The following is a 27518-nucleotide window of genomic DNA, read 5'->3' on the forward strand; positions in this document are numbered from 1 at the left end:
GCTGATCTATCTTCCCTCCCAGCCCCAATCTCCTGCATTCTCCCCGTCTCCCTTCATGTCCTGACTATTCATGAATCTGTCAACCTCTGCCTTAAATATACCCAATGACATGGCCTCCACGGACATTTATGGCAACAAATTCCACAGATCAACTACTCCCTGACTGAAGAAATTCCTCCTCATATCTATTTGAAAAGGACAGCCCCCTATTATGAAGCTGAATCCTCTTGTCTTAGACTCCCCCATCATAGGAAACATCCTCTCCACATCTACTCTATTGAGGCCTTTCAACATTCGATAGGTTTCAGTGAGGTTTTGCCTTATTCTTCTGAATTATAGTGAATAGAGGTCCAAAGCAATCAAACACTCTCATATGGCAAGCCTTTCAATCCCAGAATCATCTTCGTGAATCTCATTTGTACCCTCTCCAATGTCAGCACATCCTTTCTAAGATGAGGGGCCCAAAACTTCTTACAATATTCCACGTGAAGCGTCATCAGTGCTTTATAAAGCCTCAACGTTGTATCTTTGCTTTTATATTCTAGTCCTTTTGAAATTAATGCTAACAACACATTTGCCTTCCTCACCCCAGACTCAACCTGCAATTTAACATTTAGGGAATCCTGCACAAGGACTTTCAAGTCCCTTTGCCCACAGATGTTTGAATTTTCTCTCCACTTAGAAAATAATCTATACTTTTATTTCTTCTGCCAAAGTGCATGACCATACACTTCCCAACACTGTATTCCATCTGCCACTTCTTTTCCCACTCTCCTAATCTGTATAAATCCTTCTGTACCCTCTCTATTTCCTCAAAACTACTTTCCCATTCCATCTATCTTTGTATCACCCACAAATGTGGCCCACAAAGCTATCAATTACATCATCAAGTCATTGACATATAATGTAAAAAGAAGTGGACCTAACACAGACCCCTGTAGAACACCACAGTTGTCAGCAGCCAACCAGAAATGGTTCTCTTTATTCCCACTCTTAGCCTCCTGCTAATCAACCAATGCTTTATCTATGCTAGTATGTTTCCTGAAATACGATGGGCTTATAGCTTGTTAAGCAGCCTCATGTGTGGCACCTTGTCAAAGGCCTTCTGAAAATCCAAGTACACCACATCCAGCAATTCTCCTTTGTCTATCCTACTTGTTATTTCATCAAAGAATTCCAACAGAGTTGTTAGGCAAGATTTGCTTCAAGGAAACAATGCTGACTATGACCTATTTTATCACGTACCTCCAAGTACCCCAAAATATTTGACTCCAACATCTTCCCAACTACTGAGGTCAGACTAACTAGCCTATACTTTCCTTTCTTCTGCCTCTCTCTCTTCTTGAAGAGTAGAGTGACATTTGCAATTTTCCATTCCTCTAGAACCATGTCAGAATCTATTGATTTGTGAAAGATCATTACTAATGCATTCACAATCTCTTCAAGTCACCTCTTTCAGAACACTGTGGTGTACCCCATCTGGTCTAGGTGACTTATCTACCTTCAGAACTGTCAAGAACCTTCTCACACTTCTGCCTTTTGACACTCATGAACTTCCACCATACTGCTAATGTCTTCCACATTGAAGACTCATGCAACATACTTATTCAATTTGTCCCCCATTACCACCTCTCCACTGTCATTTTCAAGTGCTCTGATATCTACTCTCCCCTCTCTTTTATGCTTTATGTATCTGAAGAGACTTTTGGTATCCTCTTTAATATTATTGGCTAGCTTATGTTTGCATTTCATCTTTTCCTTCTTTATGATTTCTTTTCTTACCTTCTGTTGGTTTTTAAAAGCTTCCCAATCCTCTAACTTCACACTAATTTTTCTTTCATTATATGCCCTTTCTTTGGCTTTTATGTTGGTTTTGGCAATGGTTATGTTATTCTGCCTTTAGAATACTTCTTCCTCTTTGAGGTGTATTTGTCCTGCCCTTCCAATTAGTTCCAGAAATTACGGCCATTGCTGCTCTGCCATCATCCCTGCCAGTATTTTTTTGTGGTATTTTTTAAATACAAGGTCAATCCTGAAAAAAAACTTTGTTTGCTTCTTTTGCATTCCAAAGCAGGATTGGTCTGAGGAATATTTTGTTGCTATTCCAAATTGTTACTTTAAGCAAGAAACACAATTCATTTTTATGACACAATGTTATTGGATCAATAAAACCTGCATTACTGCATTTCACATTTCTCTATACTTAAGGTTGGGTTATGTTCCTAAGTCGTAAGAGTAAAGATTTAAGTCCCATCATTGATATTTCACTGCAATACTGAGATTTAAGTGTATTAAAGAAACACTGAGGTTTTGCTGTATTTTGGATTTAACACTTTTTTGGCTGAGGTCAACCTGTCTTCAAAGACAGACATAAAATATCCATCTGTATCATTTGAAGATTATCATTTCTTTTGTTGTTGATGGCGAGTCTTTGCAATTTGATTTATGGATTTCCCACCAATATGATAATATCTGAGGTTTCAGTTTCAATGATTGTGCAATACTTTGAAATACAGTAGAGGGCTGAGGAAGTTAATTTTGTGAGCTAGGTCCTGGAAAGTTTCCTGAGTCAATAGGGCATGACACTGGACTCCAGTGACTGGACAGAGCAAGTGGTTGGAATTGTCTGTTAGTGAGCATTTTTTGGTCCAGTAACTATTGTTCTATTAGTTTTAGGTAGTGATTGAAAATATACTTGTTAGCAGGGCTAATTTTGGAAGAATTAGACAGAATCTAGCAGAGGGTGATTGGGTGAGCCTGTTTGAAAGGAAATGAATGAATGCAAGTGGGAAGCTTTTAAGACCCTTGGTATTCCTTATTTATAGAAATGATTTGGATTTGAGTGTGAATCCGCAAGCTGGATCAGTAAGCTAGCAGATGATACAAAATTAGGAGGTGTTGTTGATGGCGAAACAGGTTGTTATAGATTACAATACTGATCAGGTAGGGAAGTGGGCTGAGGAGTTGCAGATAGACTTCAATGCAGATTAGTATGAGGTGACCTATTTTGGAAAGTCAAACCAACATTGGACTTACACTATGGGGCACTGGTTAGTGTGATGGAACAGAGAGACACAGGAGTACAAGTGTATGGTTTGTTGAAAGTAGCATCATAGGTAGACGGTGGTGAAAAAGGTACTTAGCATGCTGGCTTTCATCAGTCAAGGTACTGAGTATAGGAGTTGAGATATTACATGCTTGTATAAGTCATTGGTGAGGACACACTTGGACTACTCTATAGTTTTGCTCACCCTGTTATCGAAAGGGGTGGTTATGCTGTCTAGAGTGGAGAAAAGATTTACAAGGATGTTGCTAGGACTAGAGGGCTTGAGCTATAGAGAGAGGTTGGGCAGGCTAGGTCTTTATGCCTTGGAATGTAGGGGAATGAGGTGTGATCTTTTGAAATATCTGAAATTATGAGAGGCATAGACAGGTAAGGGAGTTCAACAGTGGTGTGCATTGATATAGTGTGAGAGGAGAAAGATTTTAAGAAGACATGAGTGGTCACTTTGTCATGTAGACAGATGTGAGTATATGAAATGAGCTGGCAGAGATATGGTTGAGGCAGGTATTGAGATGCATTTGGATAGGTATATAGAGGGGTGGATGGGGCTTAGAGGGATATGGGCAGAAGTCAGTAAATTGGTACCGTGGTCAACATGGACTCATTGAGCTGAAGGGCCTGTATTATTCTATGCCTCTGTCTCTGTGTGGATACATTTCATCTCTGTTTTTAGAGGAAGGTGTTAAAGCTTGCCTGCTTCATAACAATGTAGCATTGACTGAAACACTCATCAGGTTACAACATGTGTAGTTTAAGTGTTCTACTTTGCAAATAAACCACAACTTGCTTTGATCTGCCTATAATATAAGGTGAATATATTACAATTTGCAAGAAGGGTGGAACCTCAGATGATTTTTCTTCAGGATCATTGAAGGACACTAATTGTACTCACTTGACAAGTTTTGTAGCACATGAATCATATTTTTCAATGACTACTTGCATTGAACCTTCTTTACCAAAGCCAAGGTACCAATGTACATTGCTTCTGCAGTGAGGGGGCATAAGACAGCAAAACACAGTGGCAAAGGCTTATCATTGGTCTGTCATATACCAAAATGCCTATGTCACAGTTGTAAAAGATGATGACAACATGATTTTTCTGACTGGCTACACAGGGAGCCTTGGGATTTATGACCCGGGTCATGAACTGTTCAGCTTATACATTGTACATTAAAGTGAGTAATATTGTGAAGTTTCTATGGGAAAGTGATATTGTGAGATCTGAAAATAATGAGTTATGCAAACATATGAAAGTTGCACTCCTGACAGAATAACACAAAATAGTGGAAAAACTCGGCAGGTCAGGCAGTATCTATGGAGAGGAAGAAAGAACTGACGTTTCAGACTGAGCCCCTTCAAGGGCAATTGTAATGCAAGGATATATTCATTATTGAAACATTGTTCAATGGTCTCAGATTGTAATCTTGGCTCTTTTTTCCTCCCCTAGATGCTGCCTAATGTTTTGATTAATTATGTGCAGAAACTACAATAAATGCCTCTTAGAATTTGCTGAATGTTGAAATGTGAAAAAAAGGAGTTGGAAGGAGAGAAAGAGCATTAGTTAATATGTTGTTTCATCATTAAATTTATTCTTGCATTAAAATTGTCCTGCGTTTTCAGATTGTGCCAAATATTAAAATACTGAGTTACTCCAATGTGCATGTAAATTTTCGCGGCCATGGAAATGGCACTTGAGAATATTTGGAAATTTTCATCCATTTAAGCAACTGGCATGACTGAAATCCTCAGATGGAGAGCCATACCAAAGTCTAAAACTACAAAATAGAATCTCAGCATATAATCTGAGTCAGCTATTCTACCATATCAAATATGTATCAGTGTTTTGTCTGGCTGGAACAACCAGGTGTTTCATTTGCCAAATGATGGCTCACATTTTGGCAGCTTCCATCAAGATCTAGTGCAAACTCAAGCCCCAGCAGCAATTTCTTTTAAAATTCAAAGTGAAAACAGAAGTCAGCATTAACATGTGCTGTAAAGAAATGGAAAGATATGTTCAAAGACAGCTGTAAAAGCATAGCAAGATATGATCTGTACCTTCTCATCAGATCAAATGCAAAGGAGATCTATTACAAACCTAGAAATGTCCTAAATGGTTGGGAAAGGTGGCTGGGAAATAGATATGTTAGAGGAAAATAGGGTGCTTCTCCAAAAAACAACGAAAGTAGGTGGTTCATACTAATAGTGGCTGTTTCTCAGGCAGTCAAAACAGTGCAGTTGCGTTGTGACTACAAGGGTCACACTAAATGAAGTTGTAGCAAATGAACAATATCCACTCCTCATTTTAAAAAAAAACTTGCATGCAAAGTTTGCAAAATCAAAAGTATTCACAGAAGTGGATACCACACTTGCTTACGCACATATAAATGCGGACAATTAATCAGCTGGTCATCAGCATGCATGCAGGATTGTTCTTGTAAACAAGGATCAAGTAGAATAAAGGCTTTGCCCATGATTTTAAACAGGATAGAATGGGTATGTCCTCACCCACCCTGACGGTCCCCAGTACACCTGAATCTATAGTTACTGTTGCTGACATGATCAGTGTACCAATATGAACCCACGGAAATCATCAGTGCCAGAACTTGTACTAGGCCATTCTCCTTAGATCAGCTGGCAGGGGTATTGCAGACATTTTTAACCTCTCCATGCTTCATGCTGTGGTTCCTTCCTGTTTAAGTAGAGTACCTTCATCCCAGTACCCAAGAAAAGTGCCTTAACAACTATTGCCCAGTGGCTCTGACATCTACCATCATAAAACCTGGGAGCAGAATTAAGCCATCTGGCCCATCAAGTCTGCTCCGCCATTCAATCATGGCTGATCCTTTTTTGTTCTCCCCCTCAACCCCAGTTCCCGGACTTCTCCCCATATCCTTTGATGCCATGTCCAATCAAGAATCTATCAATCTCTGCCTTAAATACACCCAACAACCTGGCCTCCACAGCTACATGTGGCAAAAAATTCCACCTTTTGGCTAAAGAAATTTCTCTGCATCTCCATTTTGAAAGGGAACCCCCCTATCCTGAGGCTGTGCCCTTTTGTCCTAGACTCTCCCACCATGGGAAACATTGTTTCCACATCTACTCTCTCTAGGCCTTTCAACATTCAAAAGGTTTCAATGAGATCCCCCTTCATCCTTCTGAATTCCAGCGAGTACAGACCCAGAGCCATCAAACATTCCTCGTATGAAAACCCTTTCATTCCTGGAATCATCTTTGTAAACCTGCTCTGGACCCTCTCTAATGCCAGCACATCTTTTCTAAGATGAGGGGCCCAAAACTGTTCACAATACTCAAGGTGAAGCCTCACCAGTCCCTTATAAAACCTCAGCATCACATCCTTGCTCTTGTATTCTAGACTTTTAGAAATGAATACTAACATGGCATTTGCCTTCCTCACCACCAACCCAACCTGCAAGATAACCTTTAAGGGTGTTCTGCACAAGGACTTCCAAGTTCCTCTGCATCTCAGATTTTTGGATTTTCTCCCTATTTAGAAGATAGTTTGCACATTTATTTCTACTACCATTTTCCAACATTTGTATTTCATTTGCCACTTTCTTGCCCATTCTCCAAATCTGCCCCTCCACCAATCTTTGTATCATCTGCAAATTTGGCAACAAAGCCATCAAATCCATCACCTAAATCATTTATATACAGCATAAAAACTAGTCCCAGCACCAACCCCTGCGAGTCACTGGCAGCCAACCAGAAAAGGATTCTTTTATTCCCACTCACTGCCACCTACCTATCAGCCAATACTCTAACCATGTTCGTAACTTTCCTGTAATACCATGGGCTCTTAACTTGGTAAGCAGCTTCATGTGTGGCACGTTGTCAAAGGCCTTCTGAAAGTCCAAATATACAATATCCACTGCATCCCCTTTATCTATCCTACTTGTAATCTCCTCAAAGAATTCCAACAGGTTCATCAGGCAGGATTTTCCCTGAAGGAAACCATGCTGACTTTGTACTAACCCGTCCTGTGTCACCAAGTACTCCACCACCTTATCCTTAACAATTGACTCTAACATCTAATGCCACCACAATCTTTAACGCTACCTCTTTCAGAACCCCAGAGTGCAGTTCATCTGGTCCAGTGACTTATGTACCTTTAGGTCTTTCAGCTTTTTGAGCACCTTCTCTCTTGTAATAGTAACTGCACCCACTCCTCTTCCTTCACACACTCCAACATCAAGCATACTGCTAATGTGTTCCACAGTGAATACTGACGCAAAATACTCATTTAGTTCAGCAGCCATCTCCTTGTCCCCCGATATTATTTCTCCTGTCTCATTTTTTAGTGGTCCTATATCCACTCTCATTTCTCTTTTATTTTTAACATACTTGAAAAAACTTTTACTATCCACTTTGATATTATTTGCTAGCTTGCTTTCATATTTCATTTTTTCCCTTCTAATCATTTTTATTTGCTCTCTGTAGGTTTTTAAAAACTTCCCAATCCTCTATCTTCCCACTAATTTTTGTTTTGTTGTATGTCCTTTCTTTTGCTTTTACAATAGCTTTGACTTCTCTTGTCAGCCATGGTTGTACTATTTTACCATTTGAGTATTTCTTCATTTTTGGAATACACATGTCCTGCACCTTCATAATTTTTCCCCAGAAACACACACCATTGCTGCTCTGCTGACATCCCTGCCAGCAGCTCCTTCCAATTTACTTTGGCCAATTCCTCTCTCATACCACTGTAATTTCCCTTACTCCACTGAAATACTGCTACATCAGACTTTACTTTCTCCCTATCAAATTTCAAGTTGAACTGAGTCATATTGTGATCACTGGTTCCTTAAGCTCCCTAATCGCCTTTGGTTCATTACATAACATCGAATCCAGTATAGCTGATTCCCTAGCAGGCTCAATGACAAATTGCTCTAAAAAGCTTTGTCTTAGGCATTCAACAAACTCACTCTCTTGAGATCCATTACCAACCTGATTTTCCCAATCAATCTGCATGTTAACATATCCTATGATTACGATAACATTGCCTTTTTGACACACCTTCCCTATTTCCTGTTGTCATCTGTGGTCCACCTTCTAGCCGCTGTTGGGACACCTGTATATAACTCCCATCAATGTCCTTTTACCCTTGCAGTTTCATAACTCAACCCACAATTGAAGCCATAATTCAACATCTTCCGATCCTATGTCACATCCTTCTACTGATTTGATGCCATTCTTTACCAACAGAGCCACACCACCCCCTCTGCCTACCTTCCTATTCTACAATATAACATTTAACCTTGAACATTCAGCTCCCAACTACAACCATCCTTCAGCCATGATTCATTGACAGTTACAATGTCATACCTGGCAACCTGTAATATTGCAACAAGATCGTCCACCTTATTTCATATACTATGTGCATTTAGATACAATAATCTTGAGTACTGTATTTGCTATCCTTTCTGATTCTGCATCCCTAATGTTTTGATACTCAGCCTGTTGGCTGCAACTAAGTCCCATCACCTGCCTGCCCTTCCTGACAGTCTGACTGCACACTATCTTTACCTTTTTACCATCGGTACTATCCTAAGTCCCTTCACTCCAGTTCCCACCCCCTGTGAAATTAGCTTAAACCTTCCCCAAAGCTCTAACAAACTTGCCCGCAAGAATATTAGTCCTTCTTGGGTTCAGGTGCAACCTGTCACTTTTGAACAGGTCATACCTCCCTCAGAAGAGATCCCAATGATCCAAGAACCTGAAGCCCTTCCCCCTGCACCAGATTCTCAGCCACGCATTTATCCGCCAAATCATCTTGTTTCTACCCTCACTGGCGCGTGGCATAAGTAGAAATCCAGAAATTACTACCCAAAAGATCCTGCTGCTCAACTTTCTACCTTTTTTTAGATTAGATTATAAGGACACTCAGTCCTCATTTATTGTCATTTAGAAATGCATGCTTTAAAAAATGGTACAATGTTCCTCCAGGATGATATCACAAGAAACACAGGACAAACCAAGACTAAAACAGACAAAAGCATCTAATTATAACACAAACATGAGGAAATCTGCAGATGTTGGAATTTCAAGCAACACACATAAAAGTTGCTGGTGAGCGCAGCAGGCCAGGCAGCATCAATAGGAAGAGGTACAGTCGACATTTCGGGCTGAGACCTTTCGTCAGGACTCACTGAAAGAAGAGCTAGTAAGGGATATAGTTACAACAATGCAAAGCAGTACCGTAATTTGATAAAGAGCAGACCATGGGCATGGCAAAAGAAAGTCTCAAAGTCCCGATAGCCTCATTATCACACGCAGATGGTAGAAGGGAGGAACTCTCCAAGTGCCGCAAACTTGCTGATGTAGCACCATTGGAAGCACCCGACCGCAGCAGACTCTGAGTCCATCCGAAAACTTCGAACCTTCGACACAGCCTCTCCGAGCACCATCCTCTGCCGAGCACTTCGACCCCACCCTGACCGCCAAGCAGCAAGCAAAGCCGAGGACTCGGAGCCTTCCCCTCTGGAGATTTCAGACCACACAGTAGCAGCAGCAGTGAAGCAGGCATTTCAGAAGTTGCACCAGATGTTCCTCCGTGCTCTCACATCCATCTCCATCAAATCAGGATTGTGCACAGCACCCTACTTGACAGATTACAGACATCACCACCGGAGTGGCCGCTGCGAGCTGCGTCGCGCCACCATCTTCTCCTGTCCTCCTCCTAGCTCTCTAATTTTTCTTTTGAGGACCTCTTTGCTTTTCCTTCCTATGTCATTGGTACCAATATGTACCAAGACATCTGGATGTTCTCCCTCCCTCTCCAACATGTTGTAGGCAGGATCCAAGACGTCCTTGACCCCGGCGCCTGGGAGGGAACATACTATCCGGGTGTCCCATTCACACCCACAGAATTTCCTGTCTAGTCTTGTCACTATTGAGTCTCCTATCACTACCGTTCCCTTCTTCTCTCTCTTTCCCTTCTGCACCATGGACCCATGGTCAGTGCCTGTAACCCGTTTGTCGTGGCATTCTCCCAGGAGGTCATCCCCCACTAAAGTATCCAAAGCGGTATACTTATTTTTGAGGGGAATGGCCACAGGTGTGCTCTGCTCTAACTGCCTATTTCCATTTCTCCTAACAGTCACCCAGCCATGAAGTGATTGAGGGGCTGGTCATGGCATGCACCAATGCTAGCTTTCCAGACAACTTCAACCCACTGCAACTTGCTTACTGCTGAAACAGGTCTACAGTGGAAGCCATCTCCCTGGCCTTCATTCCTGGAACGCCTGGACCGTAAAGACATCATATTATTGTTTATTGACTACAGTTATGCATTCTATACTATTATTCCAAGCAAACTCATGAAAGTCTAGACCCTGGGAGTCAATGCCTCTCTCTGCAACTGGATCTTTGACTTCCTGACCAATTGACCACAAACAGTAAGGACAGGCAGCAACACCTCTATCGCACTTCCTCTGATGCTCCACAAGTCTGTGTCCTCAGTTCCCTACTCTACTCTCCCTACACACGTGAATGCATGACCAGATTCTATCTACAACTTTGCAGATAGTGCTACTATGGTGGGCCGTATCTCAAATAACAATAATTTAGAGTACAGGAAGGAAATAGAGATTAGTAAAATGGTGTCATGACAATAACCTTTTCCTGAATATCAACAAAACAAAAGAGCTCAAACAACAGGAATTCTGCAGATGCTGGAAATTCAAGCAACACACATAAAATTTGCTGGTGAACGCAGCAGGCCAGGCAGCATCTCTAGGAAGAGGTGCAGTCGACGTTTCAGGCCGAGACCCTTCGTCAGGACTAACTGAAGGAAGAGTGAGTAAGGGATTTGAAAGTTGGAGGGGGAGGGGGAGATCCAAAATGATAGGAGAACACAGGAGGGGGAGGGATGGAGCCAAGAGCTGGACAGGTGATTGGCAAAAGGGATATGAGAGGATCATGGGACAGGAGGTCCGGGATGAAAGATAAGGGGGGGGAGACCCAGAGGATGGGCAAGGGGTATATTCAGAGGGACAGAGAGAGAAAAAGGAGAGCGAGAGAAAGAATGTGTGTATAAAAATAAGTAACAGATGGGGTACGAGGGGGAGGTGGGGCATTAGCAGAAATTAGAGAAGTTGATGTTCATGCCATCAGGTTGGAGGCTACCCAGACGGAATATAAGGTGTTGTTCCTCCAACCTGAGTGTGGCTTCATCTTTACAGTAGAGGAGGCCGTGGATAGACATGTCAGAATGGGAATGGGATGTGGCATTAAAATGTGTGGCCACTGGGAGACCCTGCTTTCTCTGGCGGACAGAGCGTAGGTGTTCAGCAAAGTGGTCTCCCAGTCTGCGTCGGGTCTCGCCAATATATAAAAGGCCACATCGGGAGCACCGGATGCAGTATATCACCCCAGTCGACTCACAGGTGAAGTGTTGCCTCACCTGGAAGGACTGTTTGGGGCCCTGAATGGTGGTAAGGGAGGAAGTGTAAGGGCATGTGTAGCACTTGTTCCGCTTACACGGATAAGTGCCAGGAGGGAGATCAGTGGGGAGGGATGGGGGGGACGAATGGACAAGGTAGTCGCGTAGGGAGCGATCCCTGCGGAATGCAGGGGGGGGGGAGGGAAAGATGTGCTTAGTGGTGGGATTCCGTTGGAGGTGGCGGAAGTTACGGAGAATAATATATTGGACCTGGAGGCTGGTGGGGTGGTAGGTGAGGACCAGGGGAACCCTATTCCTAGTGGAGTGGCGGGAGGATGGAGTGAGAGCAGATGTACGTGAAATGGGGGAGATGCATTTAAGAGCAGAATTGATAGTGGAGGAAGGGAAGCCCCTTTCTTTAAAAAAGGAAGACATCGCCCTCGTCCTAGAATGAAAAGCCTCATCCTGAGAGCAGATGCGGCGGAGACGGAGGAATTGCGAGAAGGGGATGGCGTTTTTGCAAGAGACAGGGTGAGAAGAGGAATAGTCCAGATAGCTGTGAGAGTTAGTAGGCTTATAGTAGACATCAGTGGATAAGCTGTCTCCAGAGACAGAGACAGAAAGATCTAGAAAGGGGAGGGAGGTGTCGGAAATGGACCAGGTAAACTTCAGGGCAGGGTGAAAGTTGGAGGCAAAGTTAATAAAGTCAACGAGCTCTACATGCGTGCAGGAAGCAGCACCAATGCAGTCGTCGATGTAGCGAAGGAAAAGTGGGGGACAGATACCAGAATAGGCACGGAACATAGATTGTTCCACAAAGCCAACAAAAAAGCAGGCATAGCTAGGACCCATACAAGTTCCCAAAGCTACACCTTTAGTTTGGAGGAAGTGGGAGGAGCCAAAGGAGAAATTATTAAGAGTAAGGACTAATTCCGCTAGACGGAGCAGAGTGGTGGTAGAGGGGAACTGATTAGGTCTGGAATCCAAAAAGAAGTGTAGAGCTTTGAGACCTTCCTGATGGGGGATGGAAGTATACAGGGACTGGACATCCACGGTGAAAATAAAGCGGTGGGGGCCAGGGAACTTAAAATCATCGAAAAGTTTAAGAGCATGAGAAGTGTCACGAATATAGGTAGGAAGGGATTGAACAAGGGGGGATAAAACCGTGTCGAGGTATGCTGTCCATGACTTTATAAAGGGGGTCGATACACATGCATCATTAGTGATAATTTTTCAAAATTCTTTAGATTCTGGACTAGTTCCTGAGAATTGGAGGGTGGCTAATGTAACCACACTTTTTAAAAAAGGAGGGAGAGAAACCGGGGAATTATAGATTGGTTAGCCTAACATCGGTGGTGGGGAAACTGCTAGAGTCAGTTATCAAAGGTGTCATAACAGCACATTGGGAAAGCGGTGAAATCATCGGACAAAGTCAGCATGGATTTGTGAAAGAAAAATCATGTCTGACGAATCTCATCGAATCTTTTGAGGATGTAACTAGTAGAGTGGATAGGGGAGAACCAGTGGATGTGGTATATTTGGATTTTCAAAAGGCTTTTGACAAGGTCCCACACAGGAGATTAGTGTGCAAACTTAAAGCACACGGTATTGGGGGTAAGGTATTGATGTGGATAGAAAGTTGGTTGGCAGACAGGAAGCAAAGAGTGGGAATAAACGGGACCTTTTCAGAATGGCAGGCAGTGACTAGTGGGGTACCGCAAGGCTCAGTGCTGGGACCCCAGTTGTTTACAATATATATTAATGACTTGGATGAGGGAATTAAATGCAACATCTCCAAGTTTGCGGATGACACGAAGCTGGGCGGCAGTGTTAGCTGTGAGGAGGATGCAGAGTGACTTGGATAGGTTAGGTGAGTGGGCAAATTCATAGCAGATGCAACTTAATGTGGATAAATGTGAAGTTATCCAGTTTGGCGGCAAAAACAGGAAAACAGATTATTATTTGAATGGTGGCCGATTAGGAAAAGGGGAGGTGCAACGAGACCTGGGTGTCATTATACACCAGTCATTGAAAGTGGGCATGCAGGTACAGCAGCCGGTGAAAAAGGCGAATGGTATGCTGGCATTCATAGCAAGAGGATTCGAGTACAGGAGCAGGGAGGTACTACTGCAGTTGTACAAGGCCTTGGTGAGACCACACCTGGAGTATTGTGTGCAGTTTTGGTCCCCTAATCTGAGGAAAGACATCCTTGCCATAGAGGGAGTACAAAGAAGGTTCACCAGATTGATTCCTGGGATGGCAGGACTTTCATATGATGAAAGACTGGATGAACTAGGCTTATACTTGTTGGAATTTAGAAGATTGAGGGGAGATCTGATTGAAACATATAAAATCCTAAAGGGATTGGACAGGCTAGATGCAGGTAGATTGTTCCCGATGTTGGGGAAGTCCAGAACAAGGGGTCACAGTTTGAGGATAAAGGGGAAGCCTTTTAGGACTGAGATTAGGAAAAACTTCTTCACACAGAGAGTGGTGAATCTGCGGAATTCTCTGCCACAGGAAACAGTTGAGGCCAGTTCATTGGCTATATTTAAGAGGGAGTTAGATATGGCCCTTGTGGCTAAAGGGATCAGTGGGTATGGAGGGAAGGCTGGTGCAGGGTTCTGAGTTGGATGATCAGCCGTGATCATACTGAATGGCGGTGCAGGCTCGAAGGGCTGAATGGCCTACTCCTGCACCTATTTTCTATGTTTCTATCATGCATCATGCCTACATCAATACTGTTGGGTTTGAGAAGATTGAGAGCTTCAAGTTCCTCAGTGTGAACATCACGAATAGCCCGTCCTGGTCCAACCACATTGATGTCACAGCCAAGGAAGCTCAACAATGCCTCTACTTCCTCAGAAGGCCAAAGAAATTTGGCATGTCGCCATCATCCCTTACCAATTTTTACTAATGCACCATAGACAGCATTCCGTCTGTACGCATCATGACTTGGTATGGCAACTGCTCTGGTCATGACTGCAAGAAACTGGGATGGGTTAAGGACACAGCACAGCACAAAACGGAAAGCAACCTGCTGTCGATGAATTCAGTCTGTACTTCTTAGTGCCTCGGTAAAGCAAACGGCACAATCAAAGATCCCACACACCCTTGACATTCTTTCTTCTCCCCTCTCACATTAGACTCTTGACCTCTGCACGATAAGAATTGATTCTTGGCCTCACAGTCTACCTCATCATGATCTTTCAGAATTTTTTTTTAGATTACGAGGACACTCAGTCCTCGTTTATTGTCATTTAGAAATGCATGCATGCATTAAGAAATGATACAATGTTCCTCCAGAGTGATATCACAGAAAAAACAAGACAAACCAAAGACTAACACTGACAAGACCACATAATTATAACATATAGTTACAGCAGTGCAAAGCAATAGCATAATTTGATAAAGAGCAGACCATGGGAACGGTAAAAAAAAGTCTCAAAGTTCCAATCGACTCCCAATAGTCCCCGATAGCAGGCGGCAGAAAGGAGAAACTCTCTCTGCCATAAACCTCCAGGCACCGACAACTGTCGATGCATTGGAAGCACCTGACCACAGCTAAATCTGAGTCCATCCAAAAACTTTGAGCCTCCGACCAGCCGTTCGACACCGAACACCGAGCACCATCTCTGCCGAACGCCTAGACCCCGTCCCGGCCGCCGAACAACAAGCAAAGCTGAAGATTCGGAGCCTTCCCCTCTGGAGATTCTGGATCACACAGTAACAGCGGCAGCGAAAAAGGCATTTCAGAAGTTTCTCCAGATGTTCCTCTGTTCTCTCACATCTGTCTCCATCAAATCAGAATAGTGCACGGCACCCTACTTGACAGATTACAGATATCATTCACCGGAGTGGCCGTGCAAGTTGTGTCGCGCCACCATGATCTTGCTCCGCACTGCTCTTGTTTAGTAGCTTTAACATTTTATTTTGCTTTGTTACTGTTTTACCTTATTATAGCTCATTTCATTCTTGTGGACTCTCTCAAGTAGTATCCAAATGGGGTATATTCCTAATGGATGGAATACGAAAGGGGAACTTACAATGGAGTCAGAACTCTGCTGTGTAAATATGAGAACATTGAAACTTAAAATATCCCTCCAATCTTTATTTTAATGAAGATGTTAACTTGTTTATATTCATACTATATAAGACCATAACCATAAGACATAGGAACAGAATTAGGCCATTTGGCCCATTGAGTTTGCTCTGTCATTCAATCATGGCTGATCCTTTTTTTCCTCCACAGCCCCACTCCCCAGCCTTCTCCCCATAACCTTTGATTCCGTGGCCAGTCAAGAACATATCAATCTCCGACTTAAATACATCCATCATCCTGGCCTCCACAGTTGCATGTGGTAACAAATTCCACAAATTCACCACGCTCTAGCTAAAAAAATGTCTCTGCATCTCTGTCTTAAATGGACGCCCTCCAATCCTGAGGATGTGCGCTCTTGTCCTGGACTCCCCACCATGGGAAATATCGTTTCCGCATCTACTCTGTCTAGATCTTTCAACATTCGAAAGGTTTCAATGAGATCCCTCTTCATCCTTCTAAATTCCAGTGAGTACTGGCCCAGAGCTATCAAACATTCCTTGTATGATAACCCTTTCATTCCTGGTATAATTAACACTGTGAATCTCATCTGAAATCTCTCCAATGCCAGCAAGTCTTTTCCGGATAAGGAGCCCAAAACTGTTCACAATACTCAAGGTGAGGCCTCAACAGTGCCTTATAAAACCTCAGCATCACACCTCTACTCTTATATTCTGGACCTCTTGAAATGAATGCTGATATTGCCTTTCTTACCACTAACTCAACCTACAAGTTAAACTTTAGGGTGTTTTGCACAAGACCTCTCAAGACCCTTTTGCATCTCAGATTTTTGGATTTTCTCCCTATTTAGAAAATAGTCTGCACGTTTATTTCTTCTACCAAAGTGCATGACCATGCATTTTCCAACATTGTATTTCATTTGCCACTCTCTTGCCCATTCTCCTAATCTGTCTCAGTCATTCCTGTTTCCTCAACACTATCTACCCCTTCACTGATCTTCATATCATATGCAAACTTGGCAACAAAGCCATCTATTCCACCATCTAAGTCATTGATATACAGAATAAAAAGAAGCGGTCCCAACACCACCTCCTGCACACCTGGCAGTCACTGGCAGCACACCTAAAAAGGTCCTTTTATTCCTACTCGCTGCCTTCTACCAATCAGCCAATCCTCTAACCATGCTCGCAGCTTTCCCCTAATAGCATGGACTCTTAACTTGGTAAGCAGCCTCACAGCCTTCTGAAAATCCAAATATACAACATCCACTGCATCCCCTTTATCTATCCTACTTGTAATCTCCTCAAAGAATTCCAACAGGTTTGTCAGGCAGGATTTTCCCTTATAGAAATAATGTTGACTTTGTCCTATTTTGTCCTGCGTCACGAAGTACTCCATAACCTCATCCTTAACAATTGCCTCCAGCATCTTCTCAACCACTGAGGTCAGGCTAACCGGTCTATAGTTTCCTTAGGACTGTCTTCCTTCTTTCTAAAAGAGATGAGTGATATTTGCAAATTTTCAGTCCTCTGGACCCATCCTCGAGTCCAATGATTTTTGAAAGATCATTACTAATGCCTCCACTATCTCTACAGCTACCTCTTTCGGGCCGAGAGTTCAGTTCATCTGGTCCGAGTGGCTTATGCACCTTAAGGTCTTTCAGCTTTGTGATCACCCTTGTAATAGTAATGCACTCACTTCTCTTCCCTCACACTCCTCAACAACTGGCACACTGCTATTGTCTTCCACAGTGAAGATTGATGCAAAATACTCATTTAGTTCGTCTACCATCTCCTTGTCCCCCGTTATTATTGCTCTGGCCTCATTTTCTAGCACTCCTATATCCACTCTCATCTCTCTTTTATTTTTTTTATATTTAAAAAGCTTTTTCTATGGTGATATTGTTTGCTAGCTTGCTTTCATATTTCATCCTTTCCTTCCTAATGATTCTTTCAGCTGCTTTCTGTAAATTTTTAAAAGCTTCTCAATCCTCTAGCTTCCTGCTAATTTTTGCTTTATTGTATCCCATCTCTTATGCTTTTACATTAGCTTTGACTTGACAATAATGATTCAACAATCAGCATGTTTTAATGTTTAAAAACCTGTAATTTTTTTCTGATAGATATGTGAGAGTTCACACAAAGCATGAGATTGACATGCGCATAGGTATACACTCTGGATCCGTACTCTGTGGAGTTCTCGGGCTTCGGAAATGGCAATTTGACGTTTGGTCCTGGGATGTTGACATAGCAAACAAACTGGAGTCCGGTGGCATCCCTGGGTAAATATCACGACCTTTGCACAAGCCGTAAGCAATTTAATCTTCAGCCAATGATAAATTCAAAGGAAATGCCCTTATAATTAAGGCTTTGGGGATCTGATTCTATGCCGGGATCTGAGTATGTTTCTTTTGGTGTTTTGCAGGAGGATTCACATTTCCAAGGCAACGCTAGATTGTCTAAACGATGATTATGAGGTGGAAGAAGGTCACGGAAAAGAGAGAAATGAGTTTCTGAGGAAACATAACATTGAAACATATCTGATAAAACAGCCAGAAGAAAGCCTACTAGCTCTTCCTGAAGACATTATGAAAGAATCCAGTACATCCTGCGACACAAAAAATAGCACTGCAACGTTTACTGAAGGTTCCTGGAGTCCCGAGCTTCCTTTTGATAATATTGTTGGAAAACAGAATGTAAGACAACTTTTATCTGATGAAATTTCTCAGATGTTATGGTTTACTGCGATTCTTGTATCATAGTTGTTTGTTAATTCTAAGAGTGAATGTCTTCTCCAGAAAGCCTGCAATGATCATTTGCTTGACTGTTGTGCAAAAATTTGCACACCTGATAACTGATCACTTCTTCTAGACTGAGAGCTGTCTCTGCCCATAAAGGCAACACTTTCTTCTGCACTTTCCACAGTACACTTATTACACAACTTTTAGGTGGGGGTGAATGCTAAGGAGTGCATTGTCTAGAAATTGGACAAGTAGCATTGTGTTCCTGTACAACATGAAATTACACTTCAATGAAAACTTGAAAGGAAAATCAGGGACTTGTGGCAAAATGCTTCATCCATGATTCTTATCCTGGATGTCCTGTGTGTCGGGGGAGTGAACACGCAGAGGAATCTGGTTATGCCGAGGCACCTCCACTGGCGTTCCAGAACACTACTTCTCTGCTGTTTACACCATCTATACACCACACGCAGCATCCATGGGCACTAATGTGGAAGCTTGTGAGGCTGGAACCAACTTTACTTGAAAGCAACCTGCCTAAAATCTAGCACAAGGTACTTGACTCAGGTAGGCCTCTGTAGTGAGCCCTGACCTCTGAGGTCATTAATTATCATCCCTCACCCTCCCACCCCCAAAACCATCAATTTGACCACAGATCCCACCTCCTTGCCACAATCCTGAGCAGCTGACCCTACCCAAACCCTTCCAACACTTCAAAGTTTAAAGTAAATCTAATATTAAAGTACATATATGTCACCATTTTCTGCCCAGAGATTCATTTTCTTGAGAGCTTTCACAATAAATACATGAAACACAATAGAATCAATGAAAGACTGCGCCCAATAGGGCAACACCTGAGTTGGATGATCAGCCATGATCATACTGAATGGTGGTGCAGGCTCGAAGAGCCGAATGGCCTACTCCTGCACCTATTTTCTATGTTTCTATGTTTTGACACTGCAGTGTAGTGTTAGCACAACACTTTATGGGTTCATTTCCTGCCATTGCCTGTACGTTCTTCCCGTGACTGTGTGGGTTTCCTTCGGGCACTCTGGTTTCCCCTCACAGTCGGAAGACGTACCAGTTGGTAGGTTAACTGGTCATTGTAAATTGTCCCATGATTAGGCTAGGGTTAAATAAGGGGATTGCTGGTCATCCCAGCTCAAAGGGCCAGAAGGGCTTGTTTCACGCTGAATCTCAATAAATAAATAATCAACTGATGTACAACAAACTGTACAAATACAAAATGAAAAAGATAAAATATATTAATAAATAAATAGACAATAAATATCGACACCATCAGACGACGAGTCCTTGAAACTGAGTCCGTAGGTTGTGGGAACAGTTCAGTGATGGGTTTGTGAAGTTGTCTCCTTTGGTTCAAAAGCCTGATGGTTGAGGGGTAATAATTGTTCCTGAACCTGGTGGTGTGGGTCCTGAGGCTCTAGTACTTTCTTTCTGATGGCAGCAGCGAACAAGAAGCATGGCCAGGATGGTAGGGGTACCTGATAATGGATGCTTCTGTCCTGCAATAGTTCAGTATGTGGATGTGCTGAACGATGGGGAGAGCTTTACCCATGACAGACTTTTGTAGGCTTTTCCACTCAAGGGCATTGATGTTTCCGTACCAGGCCATGATGCAACCAGTCAATATACTCTCCACTGCACTCCTATAGATGTTTGTCAAAGTTTTAGGTGTCATCCTGACCCTGTTCCTCTGTTGATCTATCCTCCAATCATAGTGTAAACACCACACTTCCTGTACATACCTGTTGACTTTTCTTTTGGCACTTCTGGCACTTTATCTCTTCTGACCTTTATGTGCTGAAGGCAAGACTTTTTAACCTTATAGTTCCCACACCCCGCACTTCCCGTTTCTACCTCCTACCCAAGATCCACAAACCTGCCTGTCCTGGCAGACCTATTATCTCAGCTTGCTCCTGCCCCACTGAACTCATTTCTGCATACCTCGACACGGTTTTATCCCCCCTTGTTCAATCTCTTCCTACCTATGTTCGTGACACTTCTCACGTTCTTAAACTTTTAGATAATTTTAAATTCCCTGGACCCCACCGCTTTATTTTCACCATGGATGTCCAGTCCCTATATACTTCCATCCCCCATCAAGAAGGTCTCAAAGCTCTCTGCTTCTTTTTGGATTCCAGACCTAATCAGTTCCCCTCTACCACCACTCTGCTCCGTCTAGCGGAATTAGTCCTTACTCTTAATAATTTCTCCTTTGGCTCCTCCCACTTCCTCCAAACTAAAGATGTAGCCATGGGCACCCATATGGGCCCCAGCTATGCCTGCCTGTTTGTTGGCTTTGTAGAACAGTCCATGTTCCAAGCCTATACTGGTATCTGTCCCCCACTTTTCCTTCGCTACATCGACGACTGCATTGGTGCTGCTTCCTGCACGCATGCTGAGCTCATTGACATTATTAACTTTGCCTCCAACTTTCACCCTGCCCTCAAGTTTACCTGGTCCATTTCCGACACCTCCCTCCCCATTCTAGATCTTTCTGTCTCTGTCTCTGGAGACAGCTTATCCACTGATGTCTACTATAAGCCTACTGACTCTCACAGCTATCTGGACTATTCCTCTTCTCACCCTGTCTCTTGCAAAAATGCCATCCCCTTCTCGCAATTCTAACGTCTCTGCCGCATCTGCTCTCAGGATGAGGCTTTTCATTCCAGGACAAGGGAGATGTCCTCCTTTTTTAAAGAAAGGGGCTTCCCTTCCTCCACTATCAACTCTGCTCTCAAACGCATCTCCCCCATTTCGCGCTCATCTGCTCTCACTCCATTCTCCCGCCACCCCACTAGGAATAGGGTTCCCCTGGTCCTCACCTACCACCCCACCAGCCTCCAGGTTCAACATATTATTCTCCGTAACTTCCGCCACCTCCAACGGGATCCCACCACTAAGCACATCTTTCCCTCCCCCCCTCTTTCTGCATTCTGCAGGGATCACTCCCTACGTGACTCCCTTGTCCATTCGTCCCCCCCATCCCTCCCCACTGATCTCCCTCCTGGCACTTATCCGTGTAAGCGGAACAAGTGCTACACATGCCCTTACACTTCCTCCCTTACCACCATTCAGGGCCCCAGACAGTCCTTCCAGGTGAGGCAACACTTCACCTGTGAGTCGGCTGGGGTGATATACTGCATCCAGTACTCCCGTTGTGGCCTTCTATATATTGGCGAGACCCGACGCAGACTGGGAGACCGCTTTGCTGAACACCTACGCTCTGTCTGCCGGAGAAAGCAGGATCTCCCAGTGGCCACACATTTTAATTCCACATCCCATTCCCATTCTGACATGTCTATCCACGGCTTCCTCTACTGTAAAGATGAAGCCACACTCAGGTTGGAGGAACAACACCTTATATTCCGTCTGGGTAGCCTCCAACCTAATGGCATGAACACTGACTTCTCTAACTTCCGCTAATGCCCCACCTCCCCCTCGTACCCCATTTGTTACTTATTTTTATGCACACATTCTTTCTCTCACTCTCCTTTTTCTCCCTCTGTCCCTCTGACTATATGCCTTGCCCATCCTCTGAGTGCCCCCCCCCCATCTTTCTCCTCGGACCTCCTGTCCCATGATCCTCTCATATCCCCTTTGCCAATCACCTGTCCAGCTCTTGGCTCCATCCCACCCCCTCCTGTCTTCTCCTATCATTTTGGATCTCCCCCTCCCCCTCCCACTTTCAAATCTCTTACTAACTCTTCCTTCAGTTAGTCCTGAGGAAGGGTCTCTCCCTGAAACATCGACTGTACCTCTTCCTAGAGATGCTGCCTGGCCTGCTGCGTTCACCAGCAACTTTGATGTGTGTTACTTTTTAACTAATGATAGGTTTACTAATGTTAATCATTTACATCTTGGGGCTGTAAAGCTGGATACTTCTGTCACTGGAGCAGTTTAATGCATTGAAACTGTTCCCTGCAGTTTCCAGGTATATATGTTTTAGGCACAAGGCTTGCCAGGTGGCATAAACTAGATAGGCAGCAGGACTTTAACTGTCTATTGATGTCATACGTTCCTGTGGCCTTCCAGTACATGGCAGGTTTGTAATGCAAGTTTCACTGGAGAGCAATTCAATGAAGTATTTAGATAAAAATGAGGTGTCAACGATCAGTAAAGGTGTAATTTCCTCATGAAGGAAGCCTTTGAAATGTCAGGGCGCTCTATAAGGATAGAGAGCCGAGCCAGAATATATCGCATGTTTGTAGAATTATCAGCAGGAAAAATTTTACTTGTTTTCATGGAAATCTACATAGTCAAGAAAACAAAATAATAAAGAACCTGCTGAAATAGTAGAATTGCCATAATGGCCTTGGACATAATGATTCAATATTGTGCATGAACACCTATGGGACTTGACAATTTAACCTTCAGGAAATTTGGAGGAATGGGTTTTCACCAGGTACTGCAAACTTAAGTGGTAGCATCTCATAAACGGTTGCAATTGCCTTGTCTGAATGACTATGAGGTGAACAAGCCCACGACCCCAAACACCAATCTGTACTAGAGGTTGTGCAGAGGTATCAGAAAAGCCATGGTAGATGACGATCAGAGGTTATGTTTGAGAAGGAGATTAGAGATGATGGTCATTGAGTTATAGAGGCTGCTGCCAGAGACAGTGGGGATGGATGGGAGGGGGTGTGGAGGTGGACACTGATGAGAAGGTAGAAAATGAAGGGCCTTCTGAAGATAAATAATTGAGCAGAAGAGAAGAAATTCTGAGGAAATCTGAGGCCATGACTAGGTAGCACAGAAGCACGAAGATAGGCTGGGATTAGATCAAAGGCCAGGTTAGGAGGAAAGCGCGCTCCAGGGAGAATGAACAGCAGTGAGTGTAAAACCGTTATGGGGAAGCAGGTGGGCCTGGAGCATCAGTCCTAACATTCCTTTGGAGGACCATGAAGAAGAGCGAGATCTGTGTGAGAGAGTGGCAACTGCTGAACAGAGCAAGTCTCAGTACATATGGGTTCCAGTTGAGGTTCGTGAGATCTGTGTGAGATGGAGGAACCATTGAAAAGGGCAAATCTTGTTGCCTGGGAGTTTCACTTGGGCAATAAAATAAAATTAGGCTTAAGTAAAGCAGTCAATGTGGGCATGGCTATTGTGTGAGTGGACAGAGTTAGAGTGGAGAACTGAGGCTTCATATCCAGAGACTTTGGCAAAAAGAGGTGAAGGCTAAGGTGAGTTTCTTGTTCTTCCTGTGTTACTATGCACAGGTAGAGCAGCAAGAATGGAACACAGGGCACTGGTGTTCTGCCCTTGCGTCATGTGGGAAGTCAGCATGACCTCCAGTGTCCCTGATGACCACACCTGCAAGAAGTTATGTAACTAGATGACTTACAGATTATTCGGGAGAATGAGGAGTTGATAGGGAAGTAGCTACAGGGAGGCAGTCACGGTTTTTCACAGGAGGCAAGTTGCTGGATGACTGTCCGGAAAGGGAATGAGAATAGGCAGACAGTGCAGCGTACCCCTATGGCCGTTCTACTCAATAATACGTATACCACTTTGAATGCTGTTGGGGGGAGTGAGCTGCCTGGGGAAAGCAGCAGCAGCCGGGTCTCTGGCTCTGAGGCTCAGGAGGGAAAGAGGGCGGTGTTGGAGAAGCGGAGAGCAGTGGTGGCAGGGGATTCAGGTTCAGATTTAGATTTATTTGTCACATGTACCTCGAAATATATGGTGAAATGCATCATATATGTCGACAACCAACACACCCAAGGATGTGCTGAGAAACTAAACACAGAAAATGTTGATGGTTAGGCAGTCTCTGTGGAGGAAGAAATAGAGGCATTGTTTCATGTCAAAACATTAACTCAGATTCCCTTTCCACTAATTCTGTCTTACCTGCCAAGTGTTTCCAACGTTTTCTATTTAATAATTGATTAATTGTAACTCAGCTTTCTTTGCCTATTTCTCAAAACAAGACTAAATATATTATACTTGAAAATGGGGTATGCCAATAAATTCTGAAGAAACTTATGATCCAGGAGCAACTGCCAGTTATTCTCCTTCCAAAACCATTTCTAAGAATGAGTTTGTGTGTGAATACACAACCAAGGGGCAGTGAGGTTTCGTTCCTAGGTTGACTGATTTCAATTTCCATGGTGAGTAGTAGGAGTCACTGAGTCAAACAGGCCTATGGCCTGTCTGGTCCATACCAACCTGTTACATCCTACTTGCTTGTCCCTGTTGCCCGCATTCGTCCATGACTCTCCAAGCCCCTCCTCTCTAAATGCCTCTTAAATATTGGAATTGTACTTAACTTGACCACTTGTACTGGAAGTTCATTCCAGATCCTCATTATCCTCTGTGTAAAGAAGTTAACTCTCAGGTCAATTTTAACTCTCTCCCCTCTTACCTTGTACCTGCACCTCTAGTTTTGGATTCCACAACCCTAGGGAACAGAGTATGACCATCCATCTTATCCATATCTCGCATGATTTTATAAACTTCTCTGAAGTCACCCCTCATTTTCCTGCACTGCAGGGATTAAAGGCCCGGTGTGGCCAGACTCACCCTGTAACTCAAACCCACAAGACTATGCAGCATCCTTGAATATCTGCCCATTTCCAGCTTGATAATGGGCCATTCCCATAACAGGGTGATCAAAACTGTGCACAGTACTCCAAGTGCAGACTCACCAACAACCTGTATAACTGCAACATAATATCCCCATTACTAAACTTGGTACCCTGACTGAAGAAGGACAGCACACTAAATTCCTCATCACCCTGTCTACTTGTGCAGTCACTATGCTCACTTGTACACTGCGGTCCCGATGAGTTTTCATCCAGGCTACTTGGACTTTTGGAAAAGAAAGTAGGTCACTTCCCAGATCCTGAGGTAAATCGAGAATGGAACAACTCTGATTACTCCATCACATGGATGTGTAAAGTAGATAAGATCAAACTAATGAATAACTTGAGTAGAGAAAACAGAAGGAATATATGCAAAAATAGAATAGTGGATGGACAGAAATAGCCTGGAAATGATTCACATTTACTACTCATGGCAAAGTAGCACTACTAAGGCTGACAAGGGAAGTCAAAGCTAATGTAAAAGCAAAAGGAAGGGTATACAAAAAAGCAAAAACTAAGTGGGAAGACAGAAGCTTTTAAAAACCTACAGAAAGCAACTAAAAGAATCATTAGGGGTGAATATGAAAGCAAGCTAGCAAACAATATTAAAGTGGATAGTAAAAGCTTTTCCAAGTATGTAAAAAAAAAATGAGAGATGAGAGTGTATGCAGGACCACTAGAAAATGAGCTCAGAGAAATAATAAAGGGACCCAAGGAGATGGCAGATGAACTAAATGAATATTTTGCATCAGTCTTCACTGTGGAAGACACTAGCAGTGTGCCAGATGTTGAAGGGTGTGAAGGAAGAGAAGTGAGGGAAGAAGAGGAAAGAGAAGGATAAGGCAGGAACTGGATACTGATTGTGGATGATCAACCGTGATCACAGTGAATGGCGGTGCTGGTTCAAAGGGCTGAATGGCCTACTCCTGCACCTATTGTCTATTGAGTGCAGTTACTATTACAAGGGAGAGAAGGTGCTCAAAAAGCTGAAAGACTTTAAGTACTTAAGTCACCTGGACCAGTTGAACTGCACTCTGGCGTTCTGAAAGAGGGAGTAGTAGGGATTGCGGAGGCTCCCCATCTAAGAAAAGATATGCTAGCATTGGAGAAGTTTCAGAGGAGGATCACAAGGATGATTCTGGGTCCGAAAGGGTTATCATACGAGGAATGTTTGATAGCTCTGGGTCTGGACTCGCTGGAATTTAGAAGGATGCGGGGGGATTTCATTGAAAACTTTTGAATGTTGAAAGGGCGAGACACAGTAGATGTGGAAAGGATGCTTCCCATGGTGGGGGAGTCCAGGACAAGAGGGCACAGCCTCAGGATGGAGAGGTTTCCATTTAAAACAGAGATGCAGAGAAATTTCTTTTGCCAGAGGATGGTGAATTTATGGAATTTATTACCACAGGCAGCTGTGAGGGCCAGGTCATTAGGTATATTTAAGGGAGAGCTTGATAGGCCACAGCATCAAAGATTATGGGGAGAAGGCTGGGGAATGGCTGAGGAGGGGAAAAAAGGGATCGCCATGATTGAATGGTGGAGCAGACTCGATGGGCCAAATGGCCTAATTCTGCTCCTATATTTTATGGTCTTAAGTTAATCATCTGAGGTATATGGATGCTCTGTTATTATTTGCAAACAGTCTTGCCACCACACATAATTGTGCAAAGAAAAATCATAAAAACTTGTAAACTAATTTAAAGAAAGAGCTTGTCAAGTTCCAATTGAATTGACTGAATGCAAGGATATTTGTAGATATGACATTAATCTCAAAATAGGTATTGATGATGTACTACAATCTGTAATTATCTAATTTGTGTATTTATATCACATATAATATTCACATAATAAGAAGATTCAAAGAAAATTATAGATGGAGGGCTCCATTTATCTCGTTTATCACAATGTTTCCTTGAAACCAGGTGACTCACAACTTTGTGTCTCACTGCATCTCAGGCACATTATTTGATATGTTATATAAAAGTGAAAAATGTGCAAGTATTTAAAACTGAGAGATCTTAGCTAGAGATATTTTCAAAATGATCGCAAACATTGCAATCTTTCATGTTCCAAAATTTGAAAACCTGATTTTTACATGGTCAAAATTAGTTAAGATGAGCAATTTTCTCCTACTTCTTGGTTAAAATTGCTGCTGCCTTTATGTGTACATAACAGAAATCAACATGTTCATTATTGGTGAGAGAAATCTGCTGAACAAGTGAATCGTAAATTATACACCCTAGGAACAGGCCCTTTAGCCCAATCCTTCCACGCCTACCATGATGCCTATCTGAGCCAGTCCCATTTACCTGCATGAGGCTCATTTCCCTCCAGGTGTTTTTTTTTCTTCTTCACGTGCTTGTCTGCAGCTTTTTCTGACAGCTCATTCCATATGTGTGTTTGTCCATCGTCGATGTCAATGAGGAACTCGGCACCATTATGATGGTGTCGAGACAAGCGCATGATTTGGATTTAAGTGAGGGAGAGTTACGCAGCATCAGCCTCACTCTCTCTTCCCAATTCCCATCTGGAATTAGTGGCAAGACAGAGTCGAGACAGCCGGAGATTGGACTAGGCGCAGTGGATGACCAGGATGTCTTCTGTGTCTTGTCCTGCTCTACACGTTCCACGATGCTTGCAGAGAC

At 43.2% G+C, this 27518-nt stretch overlaps 1 protein-coding gene across 1 annotated transcript in view; it reads left to right on the top strand.

The window, feature by feature from the left end:
* The window catches only part of adcy8 (adenylate cyclase 8 (brain)), a 153573-nt gene that overhangs the window by 47525 nt on the left and 78530 nt on the right, over positions 1 to 27518 (top strand). The window contains exons 6-7 of the mRNA XM_072260863.1: positions 17651 to 17809; positions 17953 to 18223. Of these exons, the coding sequence (XP_072116964.1) occupies positions 17651 to 17809; positions 17953 to 18223 (430 nt within the window). The remainder of the gene's footprint in view (positions 1 to 17650; positions 17810 to 17952; positions 18224 to 27518) is intronic.

The sequence above is a fragment of the Mobula birostris genome, chromosome 1 (assembly GCF_030028105.1).
Source record: "Mobula birostris isolate sMobBir1 chromosome 1, sMobBir1.hap1, whole genome shotgun sequence".
NCBI classification, from domain to species: Eukaryota; Metazoa; Chordata; class Chondrichthyes; order Myliobatiformes; family Myliobatidae; genus Mobula; species Mobula birostris.